Source organism: Magnusiomyces paraingens, assembly GCF_902498895.1.
Source record: "Magnusiomyces paraingens strain CBS 517.90 genome assembly, contig: contig3, whole genome shotgun sequence".
NCBI lineage: Eukaryota > Fungi > Ascomycota > Dipodascomycetes > Dipodascales > Dipodascaceae > Magnusiomyces > Magnusiomyces paraingens.
In genome coordinates, this window is record NW_022474069.1 from 3,765,251 (window position 1) to 3,789,255 (window position 24,005).

At 35.8% G+C, this 24,005-nt stretch overlaps 5 protein-coding genes across 5 annotated transcripts; 2 read left to right on the plus strand and 3 right to left on the minus strand.

Annotated features, from left to right (window-relative positions):
- Positions 1-3,757: 3,757 nt before the first annotated feature.
- SAPINGB_P004464 (uncharacterized protein) lies at positions 3,758-7,528 on the minus strand (the record flags this gene model as incomplete). Its single annotated transcript, XM_031999179.1, has 2 exons — positions 3,758-5,253; positions 5,671-7,528. The coding sequence occupies 2 exons, from the start codon at positions 7,526-7,528 to the stop codon at positions 3,758-3,760; spliced, it is 3,354 nt and encodes a 1,117-aa protein (XP_031855070.1).
- Positions 7,529-8,424: 896 nt separating this feature from the next.
- Positions 8,425-10,503, minus strand: SAPINGB_P004465 (uncharacterized protein; the record flags this gene model as incomplete). Its single annotated transcript, XM_031999180.1, has 1 exon — positions 8,425-10,503. One exon carries the CDS (start codon positions 10,501-10,503, stop codon positions 8,425-8,427), a length of 2,079 nt encoding a protein of 692 aa, XP_031855071.1.
- Positions 10,504-12,429: 1,926 nt separating this feature from the next.
- Positions 12,430-14,271, plus strand: SAPINGB_P004466 (uncharacterized protein; the record flags this gene model as incomplete). The annotated part of the gene is made up of 1 exon (XM_031999181.1): positions 12,430-14,271. One exon carries the CDS (start codon positions 12,430-12,432, stop codon positions 14,269-14,271), a length of 1,842 nt encoding a protein of 613 aa, XP_031855072.1.
- A 1,425-nt stretch (positions 14,272-15,696) lies between these two features.
- On the minus strand, positions 15,697-16,429 carry SAPINGB_P004467 (uncharacterized protein; the record flags this gene model as incomplete). The annotated part of the gene is made up of 2 exons (XM_031999182.1): positions 15,697-16,047; positions 16,313-16,429. The coding sequence occupies 2 exons, from the start codon at positions 16,427-16,429 to the stop codon at positions 15,697-15,699; spliced, it is 468 nt and encodes a 155-aa protein (XP_031855073.1).
- Positions 16,430-17,616: 1,187 nt separating this feature from the next.
- On the plus strand, positions 17,617-23,906 carry SAPINGB_P004468 (uncharacterized protein; the record flags this gene model as incomplete). The annotated part of the gene is made up of 2 exons (XM_031999183.1): positions 17,617-18,028; positions 18,124-23,906. 2 exons carry the CDS (start codon positions 17,617-17,619, stop codon positions 23,904-23,906), a joined length of 6,195 nt encoding a protein of 2,064 aa, XP_031855074.1.
- Positions 23,907-24,005: the final 99 nt, after the last annotated feature.

The following is a 24,005-nucleotide window of genomic DNA, read 5'->3' on the forward strand; positions in this document are numbered from 1 at the left end:
GGATTTGCCTAATCTTCAACTATCTTTCTTCTTCTTTTTTTTTTTTTCTGTTGGAAGGTTGTTAGTACCTTTTTGTACGTGGTAGTTAGTACCGTTCTATACATTTGTAACTAGCTACTACTACTACTACTACTACTACTACTACTACTACTACTACTACTACTACTACTACTACTACTACTACTACTACTACTACCAACCATATAAGAATTTTTGTTTTTCCTTTGCCCCCATGACGAGCGAAATTGAAATTAAAAGTTGTTAGTAAAAAAAAAAAAAAAAAAAGCCAAACGGCCTTTGTTTGTTTTGGAAAAGTTTTTTTTTTTTTTTTTTTGATTGAATGAATGAATGAAAAGGCCTAATAACAAAATGCCGCTATATGATATATTGAAATCTCTATTGTGGACATTTTATTATTGCAAAAAAAAAAAAAAAAATTTATAAGCCAGTCAAGCCAGCCTTGTGCGCATCTCGGAGAAAATTTTAAAGTGTATGTATATAATAAATTGTGAAAAAAAAAAAAAAAAAGACTGAGTAATCCGTACTCGGCGAGTTATAATTTGTCCGAGATTTTAGAGAAACCAAAAAAAAAAAAAAAAAGAAGAGAATAATAATTTTGATTTTTTTTTTTTTTTTTTTTGCAATAATAAAATGACCCCTCATTTTTTTTTATTCCAATTGTAGCTAACAGATAAGCTTAACCCGTGGACTTGAAAAGCGAATTCAAAGTGGGGTCTTCCGCAATTCTTTATATATATATTTATATATATATATATATACGAATCAAAAAAAAAAGGGTTGTATGAATCCGGACATTTTATTTCCGAGTTAACTCTTTTTTTTTTTTTTTCGGATTATCTAGACGTAATCTCCGACTTTGAAACTTTCTCTTTGACCATTAGTCCGGGGTTTATTTTTGTTTTTTTCTTCAAACTATAATAGAGACTTTAAAAAAAAAATCAGATATCTATGTGATGTTTTGCCATCTTTCGTTCTCATTCTAATCTTGACGGGACTTTAATGATGTATTGTTGTTGTAAAGACATTATTATTATTATTCTGTCGGGACTTATGTCTTGAACCCGTCAAAAAAAATTAAAATAAAAAAAAATAAAATAAAATACAACTTGCTTTGAAAGCCATTTTTGTTATACTTAAAAAAGTATTATGCGGCTTAATCATCTCGGAATCACCTAGAATTGGCACCGCGGCTAACCCACAAAATCGCCAGGCAAGCTGTGCCGGGCTTCCAGGCACTTGTCCATCACACAACCTTAAAAAAAAGTTTCTCCGAAGTCACAATATATTTCAAAAGAGATTTGAATAGAAATAGAAAAATTAAATATATATATAAATATTAGAAAATACCCCGCTTTTTTTTTTTGAAGGATGTATTTTTCTTTCTTTTTTTCTTAGATATTAATAAGATCTTGTGGCTTTCCGGGGGAAGAAATACAAATGTCTACTTTGCAAAGCCCCGGATTAGCCATGCATTCTCCGTACGACCGGTCCATGATGTAGTTTGATTCGGATCACAGACGAAACAGCATTGCCAATTTTTAATATAAATAAATGAAATAAATGAAAAATCCATTCATTAAGGCCTTAATTAAGCGGAGCCCTCGGAATGTTTGTTTTATTTTTTATTTTTTATTTTTAAAATTTTTTTTTTCTGTTGTCCATTTGCTTTCAATGCCAATATCTTTTAAGCCAAGCTTTTTCAAGACCGTTATTAACCGTTAAAGATTAAAAAAAAAAAAAGAACTTGTATTTTATTGTTTTTTTGGTTTTTTTTTTTTTTTACATTATTAAATGATATTAATGGTATTATATTATCTAAGAAAAAAAAAAAAAAAAAAGGAAACAGTAAATTAGTTCTGATCTTGGCAAAAGGTTCCGGACCCTTCGGAGATCTTGTTGTTGATAATAAAAAAAAAATAATAATCAATTCAACAACACAATGAAGAACCCCACTATCGGATCTCGGCCTGTTTCTGTCATTTCAAATATATAATTAAAATTAAAATAAAATAAAATAAAATAAAATAAAATAAAATAAAATAAAATAAAATAAAAAAAAAAGAAAAAGAAAAAAAAAAAAAAAAAAAAAAAACGAAAACTTGTAAAAGTATGGTTGTTGTATGTTATGTTATTTTTATATTTTTTTTATATTGAAGAATTATATCATGTTTAAGAGAAAATTTGTGTCCCGGGTGTGTGGACATAGTTCCGTTTATGGGAGGAAGAGGAGGAGGAGAAGGAGGGAAGGGGATTATCAGAGATCCGGTACACGAACCGACTTACAAATAAACACAAAAAAAGTTATATTTTTTTTTCTTTCTCTTTTTGTGCAACATACACACACAAAAAAAAAAAAAAATTAATAATAAAGTCTGGGGAAGGTTTTAATTTTTAAATTTTAAATTTTAAATTTTAAATTTTTAAATTTTTAGTTGTTGTTGTTGTTGTTTTTTTCTTTCTTCTAATCCCGACGATAATTATGACAGTTTAAGTCTTAACTTATATATAAATCATTGGCATTATTAACAAAACTCATGCCAAGTCCATAGTATATTTTTCATCTTTATCTTTATCTTCCTCTTCTAATTCTAATTCTACTTCTTTTCTTTAAGTTGAAACCGAGTCCGAGGTGGGTCATAAATATGGGAACCGAGGAAGATAAAACGACACAGGGAATTAAAAAAAAAATAAATAAAAAATAAAATAAAATAAAAAAATAATTTTTGAAAAAAAAAAAAAAAAAAGCGAGGTTGGTTTTTTTTGAAATTTCTTTGAAGCGAACCGCGGTTAACTAAAACTGTTTTTTTTTTTTGTTAATTTTTTATTTTTTTCAAGAGTTCTGGTAACTTGAAAATAATTCTGGGCCTTCCTAAAAAAAAAAAAAATTGCGGCTTAAAAAAATAAATAAAAAACCCCCCGATTAAACAAATTTAACGTCATTTTTTTAAAGTATTTATATATATATATATTTAATAGTCAATTAATGTTTTCAAAAAAAATTCATTTTGAAAATATATACATACCATATCATTATGAATCAAATATAATTAATATTCTATCCATCCTCCCCATGTAATCATCAAGTGTTTCAATAGATAAATAAATATATAAATAAATCCATTTCAACCAATTGGTTAAATATATATATATATATATTTATTTATTTATTTATTTATTTATCCCCTTCCCCCCTTAACTTAAGTGTGTGATTAACTTGTTTTACAGTCATATTAATATAAACTATTCCAGATCATCAATAATATCTGATGTATTAAAGAATCAATCATTAATATCATTGAGCCACACACACACATACACATACATCATCTAAACTATTCTTTTAATCCATAAATCCATAAATCCAAACAAACAAAAATTGTAAATGAAATGGTTTTGTTATTATCAGATGTTTAAACTTATTTCCCTTGCATAAGATTTTTTTTTTCTATCTCTCTCTCTATAATGACCGTGCGTTTTGGAATAAACATAAGAAAAAGTCAAGGGGGTCGTGGTCTTGATGAAGGGATGTGATGACGCGCTAGAAGGTTCCTCAAAAAAAATAAAAGAACATTTAACACTTTTTCTATAATCATCCCTTAGTCATTAATATAGTGTTTGTTTATTTTCTATGTATGTGCTTTATTTATTTATTTATTTATTTTTTTTTTTTGTTTCTATGAATTTCAAATCTCAATGTACAATTCAAAAATGATTTCTTTTTTTTTTTTTTTTTTTTTCATTTCGGATAAAATGAAGTTAACGAACTCATTCCTCTCAAATACAACCGTGACTCCAAAAACCGTGGCAAAGAATCCGTCTCCATCGTACGATATACTTGTACTTTAGCTGCTTGTAAATGTTGAGCCATATCACTCAATACTCTAAGGTTACAGTCCGGTGATTGTTTGGCTGAAAAGTACGAAAAGGCAGAATGTTCTGGTCCTACTCTAGTTGCAGGCATTGTAGCTGCCAACGAAGAAGAAGAACAAGAAGAAGAAGTTGAACTTAAAGACTCACTTGTCACAACAACTGTCCGTGTGCCTGTGCTGCATGATTGAATATGGGCTGTCATTGTAGATACCAAGCGCCGCCGTAAAGGCCAATCAATGTTAAGCTCCGATGGTGCTTGCTCTGCAAAGTATCGGTGGTACATGAGGTACAATCGTTTTAAGCACATCTGGTACAATGAATCAGTGTCTGCAAGAAGTAGTCCATGTCTTCCAAGCCCAGTCTTTAAAGATTGATGTGGATGTTTCCCCGTGTCTTCATCTTCTCCCTCAGAATCAGAGCTATTACTTGCACATTTAGCAAGAGTACGCTGCAATTTTTCAAAGTCTAATAAAAATAACGTCAACTCGCTATAGAACTGAAGGTTTTCCTCGCACAGTTGTTGTTGTAAAAACTCACGGAAAAGGAAAAGTAAAGCTGCATCGTTAATAATATCGTCCAGTGTTAAGTTCTGTGGTTGTCCATAGTGAAACAGTGGGCTTTGTGGACGGCTGTGACTACCTGTAGACCTTGTTGTGCATCTGCTAGTAGGCCGGCTCGATGTGGTAATGGTGTTGGTGGTGGCCGACATGGCAATTTGCACTTGGTCTGCAGAAACATCTGAAGGTGCTGACTTATGAGACGCTGTACTTGATCTAGGGACCACAAACTGTGTCAGTTTAGAATCGATGCGTTTAAAAGAAAGTGATTTCCTGTATTCAATAGTAGGTCTTTCCTCTTCTTCTTCATCAAAGTTCCCCCTTTCCTTTTCTTCTTCTTTTTTTTCTTCTTTTTTTTCTTCTTTTTTTTCTTCTTTTTTTTCTTCTTTTTTTTCTTCTTCTTGCTCTTGTTCTTGTACTTTCTTCTCCTTTTCCTTTTCCTTTTCCTTTTCCTCCCTTCTTTTCTCCGGCTCTTCTTTCTCTTGTTCACAAGCCTCCGAGGCTTCTCCTTCTCGGAGATTCTCGTCGTTACTATTTTCAGGCTCCTGCGGCTGCTCCTGCGGCTGCTCCTGCACCTGCTCCTGCAACTGCTCCTCCTCCTCAATTGTGGGTACTGTGCTTGGTGGAGACGGTGGGAGACCCGTGAACGTAATGTTGAGCGGCGTGAAAACATCCACCTCAATAGATTGCAAAGGTTGTGGCGGCAGATCTGTCACGGCGGAAACATGGGGGGCTCCTGATGTTGCAGAAATTGTAACAGGTTGTTGCTCCATGGAGGTAGGTGCCACAGAAGTAGTTGGAGGTTCTTTAATAGAGCGCCCAGAAACCACAGCACGTAATGAGTTTGATAATGCATTTGAGATATTGGTAAACCCTAGCCTTTTTGACCGAATAGATGCGGGTCGATCATGTGGCACATCGGATTCATCACTATCATTATTATTATTATTATTATTATTATTATTATTATTATTATTATTATTATTATTATTATTATTATTATTATTATTATTATTATTATTATTATTATTATTATTATTATTATTATTATTATTATTATTATTATTATTATTATTATTATTATTATTATTATTATTATTATTATTATTATTATTATTATTATTATTATTATTATTATTATTATTATTATTATTATTATTATTATTATTATTATTATTATTATTATTATTATTATCATTATTGTTATTATTGTTATTATTACCATGAGCCAAAGCCATTGAAGCAACAGCTGCTGCCACCTCAGTTATCTTTTTAGCTCCGCGTTTAGGAGGCAATGAAAATTTTGTGACTTCCCGACGTAAAGATTCTTCTTCTCGTTGAGTTCTTGCCCAAATGGCAATTCCTCGGCCTGTTTCTGAAAGCTGGTAAAACGCGTCTTTAGCAATACGAATTTGAGTGTCGTCAGGTAAACATCGTGAGCCAGCCGCACATATGGGTATAATCATCCCCGCGGAGAAAAACAAATTTGCAAGGTGCATGGCCTCTCTCTGATAAACAATATCAGAACAATCCAAAAGCCATTGCCAAAGCGCTCTTCCTGTAAAACAGTAATCAATAGTTGTATGAACAGTGGTAGCATTTCCCCCCACATGGAAAGTGTTCCCCAAGCTAAGCGTGGATGTGGAAGCGCGTGAGTTGGAAAATATAGAGGATGCGGAGCTAGATGCATCTGTGTAAACATCAAACCGCTTGTTTTGAAAGAGCCGCACACCTACTGTAGATACGTAGTACTGGGAGAGTGCATCAGAGTCTGGGTTAGTAAAGAATCGGTGAAAGTATGGAGACTCTACCTGAGATTCTGGGAATGAGTTATCAAGCGGGGAGTAAAGAGAAAGATCTGGCTGGAGTCCAATAGTAGTGTTTGCACTGCTAAACACCGTAGTACCACCCATGTTATACGATCCACGCACTCCAAACGAGCTGTAGTCATCGTTAAGTCCAGGGGCTGGTGGAATCTTATCTGGTGGGTTTGAAGCTGCATAGACGTTTGGGGTGGGTCCCATGACACGTTGGAAGAGTAAGAAGATGAATGCATCGTTACACATGGGTTGATCGGTGTGAGGGTGTCTGTCAAAACAAATGGTGCGCATAGAATTATGGGTAGATGCAAAGAGATGTTTTATGGGGGCATCTGAACGTAAAGCAATGCCATTTTTACGACAATATCGCTCAACACAGCAGACACCCTTTGCAGTGGGTTGTAGTAAAAACCCGCGAGCAGAAGTGTCGAGTGTATCTAGTGTTCGTGAGGATGTTGCTGCTGCTAAAATTGCTGGAGGAGGAGAGACTGTTGTTGTTGTTGTTTTTGTTGTAGTATTAGTAGTTGTTGCTGTTGTTGATGATGATGATGATGATGATGATGATGATGATGATGATGAAGAAGAACAAGAAGAAGGAACTGAAGATGCAATGGGGAATGGGACTGCTGGAGGGATTGGGTTAACTACTAGAGGGCATTTTGTAGATGTTCTATCAGTAGGGCAATGAATAAGACGTGCAGAAAGAAATCTTTGAATAAATACTCTTGCTGAATGGGCTGGGACTGCACAAGAGATTGCAGTACGAGTTGAGCCTGTAACGATTTTAACAGACATATTTTGGATTGCAGCCATTGCATCTTCAAGAGTGAACGAAAATGGAGGAGTTTTTTTAGAGAATATTGAAGTTGTTTTTCGTTTCTTTTTACGAGTAGAAGAAGAAGAAGAAGAAGAAGAAGAAGAAGATGATGATGATGATGGTGGTGAAGATGATGATGAAGATGATGATTGATATTGACTTAATTCATCATCTGGAGCCATGTTTGGATTAGACCCTTCAAGAGTTGACATGTCACATTGACCATCTGGGTCTAAAGGAAGTGAAAGCATGAGCATTGCAAAGATAGACTCATGGTCTTTAGTAAATAATTTCCCATCGGCAGACCTATTGAAGAAAGAGTCTGAGCCAGAGGTTCCTTGTGAAGTCCCCTGTTGTTGTTGCTGCTGCTGCTTTTTGGACTCTTTAGCTTTGTTAGAAGGGTCGATTGGATGATCCAGCTGAGGATTTAGGGACTCTGGCATGTGTGAGAGAGAGAAAAAAAGAAAGAGATGGATATATATATATATATATATATTTAATTATAAGAATAAAATAAAATAAAATAAAAATTTAAAAAAAATTGAAAAAAAAAAGATAAAAAGAAAAAGAAAATTTTGGGAATTAAGCAATATATATATATATATATATTAAAAAAAAAAAAAATAGAGATATACACAAAACAAACCCACCCTTTAAGCCGAGTATTTTAAAGACTTTATATATATAGATAATAATTAAAGCATAGTTCACACCTAAAAATGGGGTTTTTTTTTTTTTTTTCCTTTTCTTCCTATAAATCTAATATATTGAATTGAATTGAATTTTGAATTGCTCAAAAGGACTTTTTTTTTTTTTATTTCCCTCATACACACCCCTGTCCATCTGTTTGTCTGTTTGTTTTTTTTTTTTTTTTTTGAATAATAAAAATAAAAATGTTTGCCTGCTTGCCTGCTTGCCTGCTTGCCTCTCACCGTTTCAGCCTCACCCGCTCAAGTAGAAAAGCTGTGAGCCTCAACTCAGTTCATAGGGGGGGAGGGGAGGTGTGGAGGATTTTACTTTACGCACCTTACCGTTTCGGGTGTGCTTATGCGAAACGTCGCGTGTATCAGCAATAACAGAAGAAAAAGAAAAAGAAAAAGAAAAAGAAGCAACGCCGCTAGAAAAAAAAAAAAAAAAAAAACCCCATCAACAGCCGTTTATTTCTTCATATATGATATATGAAACAAAAAAAAAAAAAAAAAAAAAAAAAAAAGCTCATTCATTTCAGAATTAAACAAAACAAAACAAAATAAAATAAAATAAAGTTACCATAAAGTAACTTACTTCTCTCTCTTAGTTATTCTAAATAACTTACTATATATATATACTAAACAAACTTCTAAAGCCGTGTCCACCGCCTTAATACATGGTCCGGACCAATAATACTTGCAATCTCCATCAAACTTACATCTACCTTGGCCATCCGAATGTCATCACCAACAATCGCTCCCTTGGTCGACCCAACTGCAGGTTTCGCCTGTACCGCCGTCAGTTCCACAGATCCACCACCACCATTGCTATTGCTGTTATTATTGCTACTACTGCCTCCGCCATGACTACCACTTCCTCCACCTTCATCTCCACCACCACCACCACCACCACCACCACCCTCGGCTGCAATAAACACCATGCCTGTTCCGTTAGAACCTGCTTCAATGTAAGTGACCAACTCCATGGCCTCCAGCCGCTCCCATGCCGCACGTGCCACCTCACGGCTCCATACGCGGTACCCGCCGCGCGAGTCACCGCCAGCTGTAGGTCTCGAAAGCGCTGCTCGGCGCTCTTTATGTAGCTGCGTCGCCATTTGTACGTACTCATCATATACAACGTTAAAATTAAACGTGTCTGAACCATATTTAATTTCCACACGTGCTGCACAAATTAATAGCGACAATTCAAGTTCAGAAAGACCTTCAACAAAGCTTTGAGTATCTGCAAGTCCACCTTGCTCACGCTCCAATAACCCAATGTCAAGGTCTGATAAGAGGGGGTCTGTTAGGGTAAGGGGATAAATCATACGGTCATAAAATTGACGTACATCCTTTGTGGTGAAAAAAACAAGTTCAAGGATCTTGTACAAATTACTTGATTTGTCCTTGTAAAATGTGTCCAGACTATTATTCCAAGCCTCCATAAATTCAGTATAATGAGCTGCCGTTTCAGGAATCTGGCCACTGAGGTATCTCTGATATTGTGGATTATGAGAAAGTGTATCTGGGGAAAATTCTGTTGGATACAGCCGTAGACCAGCGCTTGCAATGTTCCAAAACTCGTTTATATCCTTTGTACGCTTTGTTGTGATTATTCTTTGGCTAAAACGAGAACGCACGCGTTTTTCAAAAAGCTCTCTAGTATTGATGCGAGGGGTAACTCCAACAACCGCAATTGGAGTTTTACTAGATTGTGCCATATCAAGAAGGTTATATAATAATGTTTGTTTAGAATGTGTAGCAAAGCGATCAACTTCTTCCAAAATAATGATTACAGAAATTGGTTTTTCCCTATTTGCCTTATTTTCATCATAATCATCATCGCTATAAAGTAATGTCAAAAGAGATGTCAGACACTCACTAATACTTTTTTTTTCAATGGTTTCATAATTGACTTGTTTTTTATAAGGCCCACGTTGTAGATATGAATCTATTTGTCTGCATAGTTCGCGAATAGCCATTTTGTCATCTGTAACTGCAAACCCAGAAATCCTCACCACCATAAAGTCCGATGGGTATTGTTTTTCAAGTGTTCTTAAAGCTGTATCGACCATGAGAGTTTTACCTGTTGAACGTGGACCAAGAATGACGCATGAGTTTCCTTCACCTTCAGCAACAGTGCGCTGCAACAGTGTGTAAAGAGTGGAATATTCAGTGTCCATACCTACTATGGGGACTGGCAAGATAGAAGAGGCTAAACGGTCTAAGACTAATGCTGAAGCTTGTTTTGAAAGTTCAGTAAAATATTTTGGGTGGTGGGTGTGGAGTCTATTTTGGAAGCTAGTACGAATCTGTTTTTGTTTTCTTGGAGAAGCTCGTGAGAGTACATCAAAATTATACTTGTCATTAAGGAGTTTTTTTGTTGGAGATTTAGAAATTGAGATGGCATATTCAATTGCATCATTAGCCGAATCTAAAGATTGAGCAGGAGGAGGATGGAGAAGTGGGAATTCTGAGTTCATAAAAGCATTCTGACCTGTTCCTATGGTACTAGATCCTCCAGATAAGGTCTGAGTTTCAAAATTTGCGAGTCGTTTGTGAAAGGCTGACCCAGGAGCCACAGCCACAATCTCGGACATTGTATTTGTAGAGAGTTTGCGACGGTGTTTAGTAGGGGTTGATGGAACATTTTCTTCAGTTTTTCCTTGATCATCAGCTGATTCTGGGTTCCGTCGTTTCCCAGAGACGTCTAGCACTGGGTCTGTCATTAAAAGGTTTTCTGAGTTTAGTTAAAGGACTTTTGTTAATTTGTTTGTTTTGATATATTGATATAAATATTAATAAATATTTATAATATATGGGTGGTGAATTTGAAATTAAAAAATAAAATAAAATAAAATAAAATAAGTCATGTGATAGTCACCTGATTAAATTTTTTTTTTTTTTTTTTTTTTAAGTGAACTGCTCTTTGATAGTAGTAGTGCATTTACAAGAAAAAGCAACAAAAGGTCTTTTAGATCTGTATGAATGGGAAAAACCCACCACAACCAGAAACTGGGAACATCTTTAATAACAGTTTTTTTACTTTGATGTATCCTAGATCTTCTTCTTTTTTTTTTTTTTTTTTTTTTTTTTGGAGGGGGGAGTAGAGTTAAATGTTTAATATATATACTATATTAACTTTTATTATTATAATAATAATAAATAGCATTTCTTGAGTTCCCTTGAAAGGTGATGTTGTTGTCTCATCTGAGCGAGACTTGCGTTATAAAAAAAAAAAAAAAAAAAAAAAAAAGGGCAAGTGGCTTTGCAGTGCCACCGAGGGAACAGAAATTTTGAATGGGAAAAAGTTTTTTTTTTATTTTTATTTTTTTAATATATGCGTGGCATTTAAGACGCATAACTTTTTTTTTTTTTAATTTTTTTTTTTTAAACTGGAAAGGGTCGCCCATTGAAAAAAAAAAATTTTTTTTTTCCCTTGCCTTGTTGAGAAACTAATCAACCCCATCAATAATAATAATAATAATAATAATAATAATAATAATAATAATAATAATAATAATAATAATAATAATAATTTTATATGTATATATAAATAATAACAACCAGCCTAAACTCAAAATTTTTATTTAATAAAAAAAAAAAAAAAAAAAGTTTTTTGCTGATCTCCTTTTTTTTTTTTTTCTTTCTTTCTTTCTTTCTTTTCTCCTTTCTAACACATCATCACCATCACCATCATCATTCATCATTCATCACCACCACCATCTATATATATATATATATATATATAAAAAAACAACAACAACAACAACAACAACAACCTCCTTTTCTTCCTCTCTTTCAATCTAAAATCATCCAATACAAATCTTCTGTTTGTTTTCATTTGTCTTGAGCTTTTGATTTCTTGTTTAGTTTGTCGGTTTTTTTTTTTTTTTTTCTTGTTTAGTTTTTTTTTTTTTTTTTTTTTTTTTTTTTTTTTTCTTTTCTTTTCTTCGATCTAAGTTAATGTCTCCATCTGTTCCAACTTTGACCGTTCGTTATACTACCATCCAACTCTGGTTTCTTTCCTTTTCGCTCTAGTTTATCTGTTTTTTTTTGTTCATCTATTATCGCTCTGCTACTTTCTCTGTATTATTAGCTGTATTTATTCGGGCATTTTTTTTTTTTTTTTTTGTATATTATAACGGACCTTTATTTTTAAAATCCATTCCGGCGTTTTTCTCAATCTCGTTTGTTCATTTATTTGTATATATAAAATAAACCTTTTGAAAAAAAAAAAAAAAAAAAAAAAAATTAAAAATTAAAAATTAAAAAGGACCTCTTACCACTACCACCAACACTACCAACACTACCAACACCCACCATATCCACCTTGTGCAAATTTTCACTTCAACCTTATTCTTTACTCAACTGACTATACAAGAGAAAAAAAAAAAATTTTTTTTTTAAACAAAAAAAAAAAAATTAAAAAACTTTTTTATTTTTTAATTTTTTATTTATTTATTTTAAACAAATAAATAACCTTTTTTTTTTAAAACTTTTCTCTTTTCTCTCTCTCTCTCTCTCAAACTCCCCTCATCTTTTTATTCACTTCCATCATGTATCACCATCAACAAGAACCATCATCATCATCATCTTCCAACCAACCTTCATCTTCAAACCCTTCCTTCAGACCAAGCCATAATAATCACCATATGTCAACATCTTCTACCTCAGATTTCTCTCCTTATGGACCTGCCTCCTCCTCTTCCTCCTCTGCATTAAACTTTATCCCAGGCTCATCGGCCACAGGACCTGCTTCCTCTCCGGATGGAGGAGACTACTCATCTTTCCAAACTTACCCAACTGGTACCGCCACCCCTGGTAGCTCAACAAGTAATGCACCATCCTCTTCTGATGATGGATCTTCTAAAAATACACTTTGGATGGGAGAACTCGAGCCTTGGATGGATGAATCTGCCATTCGAAAAATCTGGGCAAACTTTGGCGAGTCTGTCAATGTCAAACTCATTCGTGACAAGTTTACTGGTTCCAATGCTGGCTATTGCTTTGTTGAATTCTCCAGCCCTGCCGCAGCTGCTAACGCTCTTCTTTTCAATGGTCAACCTATCCCAAATTCCCAACGTGCTCTAAAGCTCAATTGGGCTTCAGGTGGTGGTCTCTCTGACAAGCGCGATGACAAGGGTCCTGAATACTCCATCTTTGTCGGTGATTTAGCTCCAGAAGTTTCTGAACTTAACCTCCTTCTTCTTTTCCAATCCCGTTACCAGTCTGCAAAATCGGCCAAGATCATGACTGACCCTCAGACTAGCGCATCTCGCGGCTATGGCTTTGTCCGCTTCACTGACGAATCCGAAATGCAGCGTGCCTTGACTGAAATGCAAGGGTTTTACTGCGGACCTCGTCCAATGCGAATTTCAACTGCAACCCCAAAAAGCAAAACTGCTACTACTGGTACTATGAACCCTCCAAATTCCACTGGGGCCGCTCCATCATTACTTGCAAATAATAGCTCATCCTCAGCTACTTCTGCCTCTTCTACTCCAAACTCTACCGGTGCTTTTCAAAAAATCCCTGTTCCTTCTGCCCAAGTAACCCAGCAACAACTCCCCCAGCAGTTTGCTCAATCCATTGCTAATCAACCCGGTAATGGTGGTGGCTTTTACGGAATGGCACCAGGCTCTACTCTCAACCAGCATAATGACCCCAACAATACTACAGTTTTCGTTGGTGGTCTTTCAAGTACTGTCACTGAGGATGAGCTTCGCCACTACTTTTCCGGCTTTGGTGATATTACCTACGTTAAAATCCCTACTGGTAAGGGCTGCGGCTTTGTCCAATATGTTCAACGCCAGTCTGCAGAAGCTGCCATCACTCAGATGCAGGGTTACCCTATTGGAAATTCCCGCGTGCGTCTCTCGTGGGGTCGTTCGCAAAACTCCTCTGGTAATATGAATGGCCCAAGTAGTAACGGTAACAATACCTCTTCATCCAACAATAACAATATGGCATTAAATCAAAATACCCCCCTCATTGGTTCTACCCCATCTGCTGCCTCTGGCCTGGCGCATCTCGGTGGTTTCCCAACTCAACAACACTACAACCTTGCGTCAACGCAACCGTACCGCCAAGGACCTCCTCCTTCTATTTACCCCCAGATGACGATTCCTCCTCAGGCGCAACAATTTAGCCCGTTTGGCCCGCTCAATGCGCGTGCCGCTCACTTGCACCCTCAGCAACAGCAACCGTTGGCCAACGGTGCTATTGCTAATGGTGACAATACTGCTGCTGCTAATATTCCAGGTGCAGTTTCTTCTTCTTCTAGAAATAGCCTGTTTATGGCTGGTGTACCTCCTCAGATTGGTTCTGGCCCTGGTGCTGGTTCTGGATCTTTGGCTACTGCTGTTCCTGGTCAAGACCCCTCTGAGCCTATTCCTGTTGCACGCCTCAACGAGCTTTACCTTGCTGCTAGAGATGGTCGCCTAGACCGTGTTGAAGGTGATGGACGAGGTTACCATGGGGTCTACGCTCAGTAAAGAGATTATTATTTGATGCAATGAGTTTCAAAAGAGAAAAAAAAAAAAATTAAAAAAAAATTAAAATTAAAAAAAAAAAAAAAAAAAAAGAAAAAAAATAAACTGATAAAAAAAATCATAAAAAAAAAAAAAAAGACTTGAAAAACTTATCAATAAAATACAAATTTTTTAAAAGAAGGAAAAAAAAAAAAAACTCTTTTGAACTTGTTGCATCATCATATGAAGATGAATCTCACACACACTCCCCGCATATTCACCCTTAAAATCTGATCTCTTTGTTTTTTTTTTTTTTCTCATTTGTTTTTCATTTGTGTTTTTTGCTTTTTTTTGCTTTTCTTTTTTTTTTGTTTTTTTTCTCTCTCTTTCAAAGTCACTGGCCATGATATTTTGAAGGGGGAAAAAAAATAATAATAAAAAACCCCTCATTTTTTTTATTTATTTAATCACCATCCATTTTTTTTTTTTTTTTTTTTTTTTAAAAAAAGATTTTCTTTTGATTTTTTTTTTTTTTTTTTTTTTTTTTTTTTTTTTTTTTTTTATTTCATTTTTATATATATAAAAAAATTTTTTGAATTTTTATTTTTTGTATTATTTTTACATTTATGTATTTTATTTAAAAATATAACTTAACTTTAAAGCAGAAGACAAAAAAAAAAAAAAATAAAATAATAAAGGAAGTTCCAAATACCAGGCGTTATTTGACCATTTAAAACCTATTTCCTAAGTTTCATACAATGACCAACACATACTTTAAAAGGGGGAGGGGGGAGAGGGTGAAGTTGCTGATCAGCAATGATTAACCAGATGGAAAAAAAAAGGGGGGGGAGGGTCAAAGTGTATGGTGGTGATGATATATATATATATATATGACCAAATTAAAAAATGAAAAAAAAACTGTATTTTACAACGTGGACAAATCAAATTTGAATAGTATTTAAAATATTATAATTATATATATATATATATATATTTAAATTTATTATTTTTTTTTTTTTTTGAATGAATCAGGTTATGATTCTGGGGTAAAAAAAAAAAAAAATTATTTAAGTCTGTTGCAGTGTCTATAAAATGCAACTTTTTGACTAAAATAAACAATTAAACTTAACAAACACTTGTTATTCCAAAAAAAAAAAAAAAAAAAAAAAAAAATTAAATAGAAAAAAAAAATATAAACTTACTTTGAAAGTAAGATGATAAGTTATTAGAAGAATATTCCTGATAAAATACCAAAGTAATTGGTAACTTTATTTTTTTGTTTTTTTTAAAAAAAAAATATCATTTCTTCAATTTCTTCATTTTTTTTTCGTATTATTTCATTATTAATTCATTTTTTTCAATTTTTTTTTTCTCTTTCTTGAAATTATTAAAAAAAAAACCACAATATGCTCATAATCATTATATATTCTATATTAGATAAAATTCAATTTAGTTACCCTCATCAACACGGGCCTGGTAAACTTCCTTGTCCTCCTCCGAGGCACCCAGGGCCTTGTACAGACCTCCATAGGGGTACGAGCGTCGTGTAGCAATAGGTTCAGGGTAAAGATAGACATAGCAAAAGCCAGCAAAAGCAGCAACTGCAGAAAAGAAAATGACATTTCCAATGATTGCAGTTTTATTTGAATATTGATCAAAACGATCAGGAGACCAAACATCACCATAATCAAATTCACGAGAAACGGGTTCATTGAAATTACGGCGCGCTTGTTGGTCATCGTACTTGAGGTATTTGTCGCGGTGTTGCATCCACTCAAAGGGAACATCAGGGTACTCGCCCTGAAGAAAAAAAAAAAAAAACGTGTTAGTGAAATGATGATTATAAGAAAAATCAATGACACAATAATGATTAAAAATTAAAAAGAGAAGGGTATATATTTATATATATTTTAAAGGTATTTCCAAAAAAAAAAAAAAAAAAAAAAAATAATAATAATAATAATAATAATAATAATAATAATAATAATTTATGTGTGTTGATTTTTTTTTTTCTTTCTTTCTTTCTTTCTTTCTATCTATCTTTTCTTTCTGTTGTTGAACATACATTTTGTTCAGGTTGTGTAGAAGCAGAGCGGTTCTGGAGTCTAATTGCGGGTCTAGCCAGGATTTTGGTGGCAGCCAGTCTTCTAGCAGGAACTGATCGTGCAATTCTTGGTAACATTTTGGGAGGGGACGAGGGCTAGTTTATGCTGGAAATAAAGAGGTTGTAAATATTTGAGATGATAGGAAAGACCTTTTGAAGGGAACCTTTTATTTTTGCTATGTTCAAAAAAAAAAAAAAGAGAGAAAAAGAAGGAAGTAGGAAAAGTGAAAGAGAGAAAGAGAGAAAGAGAGAGAGAGAGAAGGTTTGTATGTGTGTGTGTGTGTGTTTGAATGTATGTTTGTATGTAATTGTTATTATCATCATCATATATAGGCAATTGCAAACCCGAAAAAAAAAAAAAAATTTAATTCCGGAGCTTTTTACTGGCTGGGGAAGAGTTGATGAGACAAAAAGTATGTGTCATCATTAGTCAGAAATAAGGTAAAGTTGGTAACATTTTGGGTTTAAAATTTGGTGGTAGTGATGAATTTTTTTTAATTTTTTTATTTATTTTTTATTTATTTTTAATTTAATTTTTATTTAATTTTTATTTAATTTTTTTTTTTTTGTTATATTTTCAAAATTGGAAATTTTTTTTTATTTTATATGTGTATATATATAATAAACAACAAAGTTAAAAAAAAAAAAAAAAAAAAAAAAATTAAACCTCCAAAAGACGCCACTTGGAAACCCACATCACCATCTTTTTTTTTTTTTTTTTTTTTTTTTTTTTTTCTATACATATAATAATATAACAATCTCAACAAATATCAATTAACTAATAATATAGAGAAAAAAAATTTTTTTTTTTTTTTTTTTTTTTTTTTTTTTTTTGCCAAATATGCCAACTTCTTTCTCTATACCAGCATAGAAAAATCTTACCTACCTACTTACCTGCCAAAAAAAAAAAAAAAAAATTTAAAAAATTAAAAACACACAAAAACACACACATTTACCAGCTTCTATCGTGTTCTCTTTCTTCCATATGGCCCCCTTTTCAACAGATTCAAATAACCCATCTTTACTTATTTACCAATTGCTCATCATTATATCTCCTAACAACTAGAATTAATTAAAAATATATATATATATATAAAAGTTTCATCATCAGCAATTATTTTTTAAACAATAAAAAGAAAAACCTTACCATTATTATTATTATTATTATTATTATTATTATTATTATTAATAATATATATATAAAAATATATTTCTCTCTCTTTTTTTTTTTTTTTTTTTAAAAAAAAAAGTACCCTCCAACACTCATGCCATCATACTCCTCCAAACATCATCAACAACAACAACAACAACAGCAACAAAAGCTTTCATCTTCTCCATTGCCGTCATCTTTACCTATAACTTCTGTCGCTGCTGCCGACTTTGACACTTCAGTATCTTCCAGCAGCAGCAGCAGCAGCAGCAGCAACAACAACAACAATAATAATATTAATAATGATCCTTCAACAACAACATACATACAATCGCCCGATATTATAGCACACGAAACACCCTTCTCGGCGTCTCCATCTCCGGATATTGTGCTAGATGATAACCCCTCTTCTTCTACTACAGCGGCTACAGCTACCACAAATGATGACGACCTACACGATGAAAATATAACAACTACTATCCAGCAAAACTCTCAAAAAAACGGGTCAAATAGACTCTCTAAACGAGGTATGTTGAAATAAGATATATATATATATATATATTTATTTATTTATGATTTCATGTTTTTTAACGCGTTTTATTTTTTATTTTTTTTTATATAGCTTTTCCAGGTTCTACAGCTCCAGTTACATACTCTAAACGCCGACGTGTTTCTTCTAATATTTCATCTGTTGCTTCCGCCCAGACTGCACCTTTACGGAGATCATCGCGTCGGTCAACTGCTTCACAAGTTGACTATTCTCCACAAGGTCTTGAAAACCAAAGAAAATCAAAAAACCCGCAATCACAACTCCAACACCCCATATCCACGTCTACGTCTACGTCCACATCCACATCTACATCTACTTCCACTACATCTACCCGAACACAGCGTTCTTCCATTAAACAAGAAGATTATCCTGTTGTCTTAATTAGCGAGACTCAAACAACGCGCTCTCAAACGCGTGGTCGCAAAAACTCACGTTCTGACACGCTAAACGGTAATACCAAACAACAAACAAATGGCACCAAACATCAACAACCATCATCCTCACGCCGCGCCACAACAGCCACAGAATCTCCCTCGCATTCACCTTCTCCAGCCCCTATTACAGCCACCCCTGAACAACTTGAACTTGCATCTCAGATTCAGCAAAAGAAACAGCACTTAAGCGAGGTCTACGATCGCCATGATAGTCGCGTCCGTTTATTATTCCATTTGGAAAAGTTTGTTTCACTGGTTTCGTTTGATCCTCAACTTGCTAAGCAAGATCATAGCAGCGTTTTTGAAGAATACAGACAAAAATATGATCTTTGGGGGAAAGTCGAGGCTAATGACTCTACATCCCGTCGCTCACGCGCTTCGCGTCGTCGAACTCATCTTCAAAAAGATGCACTTAATATTTTATCACCAGCTCTTTCTCCACCGTCTTCTTCTGCCATTGTTGAAATAAAAAAAGAAGAAGAAACTGGGGTTAAACATACCACCAATCGCAGATCAACATCTGTGCGTTCTGAAAGCCCTCCACGACCTTCCTCATTATCCTCCTCATCATCATCATCATTAACACGTAAACGTGGGGCTCCAGGAATAATAAAACTCAAATCAGAACTCAAACCAGAACTCAAATCAGAACCCAAATCAGAACCCAAACTAGAACCCAAATCAGAACCCAAACTAGAACCCAAACCAGAACCCAAATCAGAACCCAAAACTCGTGCCTCTGTGGTTATTAATTCAGAACCTCAGACACCGCAATTGCAACAACAGTTGCCATCGTCGTCTTTGATTAATCATCACCATCCGCAGGTCGGATCCAAGAACATAAGTGGCTTAATGTCAGATTATGGCCTTGACGATAATGATGTGATTGAAGTGATTGGCGGCAATGCCTCTAGCTCTGAGGAGTATATTAGTGATGATTTTGACGAAATTTTATTTCTCAATAGTTCACCTTCCGAATCATCTTCAGAGGACGTGCACGTGTCTTCAGAAAGCGATATCGAGTTGATTGATGAAGATACGATCGAGCCAACTTCAACTCAACATCATCATACACCTCGTCTCAAGGTCAAATTCTCACTCCCAGGTGCTACAATCACACATCCAGGTCATATTGTCACACCTCGATTTGGCTCTCTTGACCAGTATTTGCACTCGTTTGTGTCTCTTGACGATGATGTTTCAGAAAATCAGCGTGAAGCTTACATCAAAGACCAAGCAGAGCTACGTAACCGCATTAAAGAAGTCAAGGAAAGTGGCATGTATGATGTTTACCTTGAGCATCTTATGGAACATACTTCTGGATCAAATTCTGGCGGTGGAGCGTCTAACTCTAGTGGAAGTAGCGGTATTGGCAGCGGCGGTGGAGGAAGTGGTAGTGGGAGCATTGGTGCGGCTGCATCTACGGCTCTTTCATCCGCACCCCTCACAATCAAATCTGCTTCATCCCTCATTTCCAAGCTTCGTCGCTCGTTCCAAGATCCCTTCCGATTGAACCAACCGCCCACACATCACGACCATATAGTGTCTCAAGCTGTTTATTTTTCAAAACTTTTAAGCAATGAACGTCGATCTCATATTTCAAAGTCCAAGAAGGTTGCTGCCATGGTTGAGCAGTACTTTAAACGGTTATCCAACGCTGAGGAAAAGGAACGCAAACAGGAAGAAACACGCATTCGCAAGCTCGCACGTAAAACCGCACTTGAAGTCATGCGCAAGTGGAAGATTGCAGAAAAGGTTGTTTTACATCGGCGTGCCAAAAAACTCGAGGATGAAGAACGACAAGCTGGTAAAAAACAACTCAACATGATTCTAGAACACTCTGCGCAACTTTTAGAGGCCCGTGTTTCGACCAATGCCGATGCTACAAAGAAAACAGCTGACGAAGATGAGGACGATTTAATGTCTGTATCAGATGTCGATGCGGAAGTGGAAGAAGTACCGGAAGGTAATGATGAAGAAGATGAAAAAACGCCAATGGAAGATGTATCGGAAGAAGAGCCGGACGATACTGTATCCAGATTGCGCGATATTCCTGACGACCAACTCACTATTGAGGAACTACGACAAAAATACGCCGCGCTTCCCGATATTAAACTTAAATGGGATCATTCCGACGAAGAGGAAGAAGAGGAAGAAGAAGAAGAAGAAGAAGAAGAAGAAGAAGAGGAAGAGGAGGAAGTGGCAGATAGTGAGGCTGAACATATAGACCCCATTTTTGAAGATGAGGAACGAGTCAAGAAAGCAATCCAAATGGATAAAGATGCCCAGATTTCCGATTCTGATCACAGTACTGTCATGGATAGCGAAGAAGAAGAGGACGATGATATGGAAGATTCTGAAATGTCAGATTCTGATAACGAACAAGAACCTGCGGCAGGTCTTTCCGATCTTTTCAAAGAAGCTACCAGCGAACCTACAAAGCCTGAAGAAGATGAAGAAAAGGAAGAGACGAAGGTCAAAGAAGCTGAAGTCAAAAAAGAGGAAACCAAAGAAGAGGAGTCTAAAGAAAAAGAAACCAAAGAAGAGGATAGAGAAGAAAAGAAAGATAAGAAAAAAACAGAGCCTCAAGAGAAACCCGAGAAATCCAGCTCGGAATTTACTAAGCTTTCACGCCCAGCTACATCGTCACCAGCACCTCCTTCCACAACTGAACTTGTTAAGACCCCCATTCCATTTTTACTTCGTGGTTCTTTACGTGAGTACCAACATTATGGTCTTGACTGGCTCGTTGGTTTATACAACAACAATACCAACGGCATTCTAGCAGACGAAATGGGTCTTGGCAAAACCATCCAAACAATTTCTCTTATTTCTTACCTTGCATGTGAAAAACATGTTTGGGGCCCGCATCTTATTGTTGTTCCGACCTCAGTCATGCTCAATTGGGAAATGGAGTTTAAGCGGTTTGCACCAGGCTTCAAGGTTCTCACATATTACGGCAACCCCATGCAACGCAAACAGAAACGTCAGGGTTGGAATAAGGAAGACACTTGGCACGTTTGCATCACATCGTACCAGCTGGTTCTTCAAGACCAAAATGCATTCAAGCGTAAGAAATGGCACTACATGATTCTCGATGAAGCTCACAATATCAAAAACTTTCGCTCGCAGCGTTGGCAGTCGCTTCTTAACTTTAACACTGAGCACCGTCTTTTGCTTACGGGTACACCATTGCAGAATAACTTGATAGAACTGTGGTCACTTCTTTACTTTTTGATGCCCTCAAGCCGAGCTTCTCAAACCATGCCTGAAGGGTTTGCTAATTTGCGAAATTTCCAGGAATGGTTTTCACGACCAGTTGAAAAGATGGTGGAAGGTGGTAATTATGTTGATGAAGAAGTCAAAGAAACAGTGTCTAAGCTGCACCAAATTCTTCGACCCTTTCTACTGCGCCGTCTTAAGGCTGATGTTGAAAAGCAAATGCCTGCCAAGTACGAGCATGTTGTTTATTGCAAGCTTTCCAAACGCCAGCGCTTCCTTTACGATGACTTCATGTCACGGGCTCAAACTAGAGAAACCCTTGCTTCTGGTAATTTCCTCAGCATCATCAACTGTTTGATGCAACTACGTAAGGTCTGCAATCACCCAGACTTGTTTGAGGTTCGCCCCATTGTTACATCCATGGCTGCTAGCCGATCTGTTGTTGCTGATTTTGAAATTAAAGACTTTTTGATCCGCAAGCGCCTTGTTAACGACATTAGTGAATCATCCATGAAGAATGTTAATCTTGATTTTCTCAACCTCAAATTCACACAAAACGATTTCAGCCGAACGACTGGGGAGGCCATGGCAACCTCGCGTTGGGGTAACTCTAAACGGCCTTTGATCCAGGAAATCCTTTCAGATCAGCAGCAAGAGGTCACTAAGCTTCAAAAAACTACACCAAAAGACTTGTCTTCTATAAATGGTCATTTACAGTACATGAACTTGGTTGAAAAGCAGGATGAACTCGTTAATCTCGAAAGCCTCATTTACCAAAGTCACAACAAGTGTGAGCGCAAGCCAATGTATGGTGCAGATCTGATTGGAAAGCTTTCTTCAGTTGTTAGTCGGCCCAGACCAGCTCGTGGTTATGATTGGAACAAGTCTAATATTATTAGTTCCATGATGCTGGGTTATGAGGAGCAAGAGGCAGTCATGTCTGAAGTTATTGATAGATATGCTTTTGTCACACCTAAAGTTGTTTGTCTTGATATGCCGCGCCAGGTGCTGGGCCCCAAAATCTCAGAACTTCTTAGCACTATGCCTGCTGAAGAACCCATTGTTGCTATGGACGAGGCTTCCCACCTTAATTTGGTGCTTGATGGTAAAGAAAATAACGAGATTCCTCCACCCCAGTCACTTTGGATGACACCTGACTTGAAGGAGATCCAATCGCAAACTCTTTTTCACAAGACACTTGTTAAGCTTTCTATTGCATTCCCAGACAAACGATTGTTACAATTTGACTGCGGCAAGCTCCAGCGCCTTGCTGCACTTTTGCATGACCTTATTGCCAATGGTCACCGTGCCCTCATATTCACGCAAATGACGCGTGTTCTCGACATTTTAGAGCAGTTTCTTAATCTTCACGGTTGGCGCTATCTCCGTCTTGACGGTGCGACACGAATTGAACAACGCCAAATTCTCACAGAACGGTTTAATCATGACCCTAAGATTCCCATCTTCATTTTGTCTACACGATCTGGTGGTTTGGGTATTAATTTGACAGGTGCTGATACAGTCATTTTTTACGACAGTGACTGGAATCCGTCAATGGATAAACAGTGTCAGGACCGATGCCATAGAATTGGTCAAACGCGTGATGTACACATTTACCGCTTGGTTTCAGAATACACCATTGAGTCTAACATTTTGCGCAAAGCTCAACAAAAGCAAATGCTTGACAATGTTGTTATTCAGGAAGGTGAGTTTACCACGGACTATTTTACCAAGCTTTCTGTTCGTGATATGCTTGGCGATGAAAGTCTTGGTGGGCACTCTGATGAAGCGGTTCTTTCCAATTCGTCGCGTAACCTGGAGACAATTTTGGCTGCGGCTGAAGATGACGAGGATGCCAAGGCTGCAGCTGCTGCTATGAAGGAAATTTCAAATCTTGATGAGGAAGACTTTGGTGAGAATCAGAGACAACAACAACAACAACAAAAGGACCGTGCATCTAGTGTCAGTGCAGAAGCTGCTCGCAGCAGCACTCGAATTAGCACTCCTGCCAGTGATGAAGGACTTGCACCCTCGACACGGGATACCAGCACAACGCCTGGTCATGCTACTGAAGAGCCGGCTGAAGAAGAAGAAGAGGAGGAGGAGGAGGAAGAAGAAGAAGACGAAGAGATTGAAGGTATTAACAGTATTGATGACTACATGATTAGGTTCATTGAAAATGGTTATTATTGGGACTGAAACTGAAGTTTTTTTTTATAATCAAAAGAAACTAAAGAAAAAGGAATTTAAATTAAATTAAATTAAATTAAATAAAATATTGATAAAAGTAATAGATGA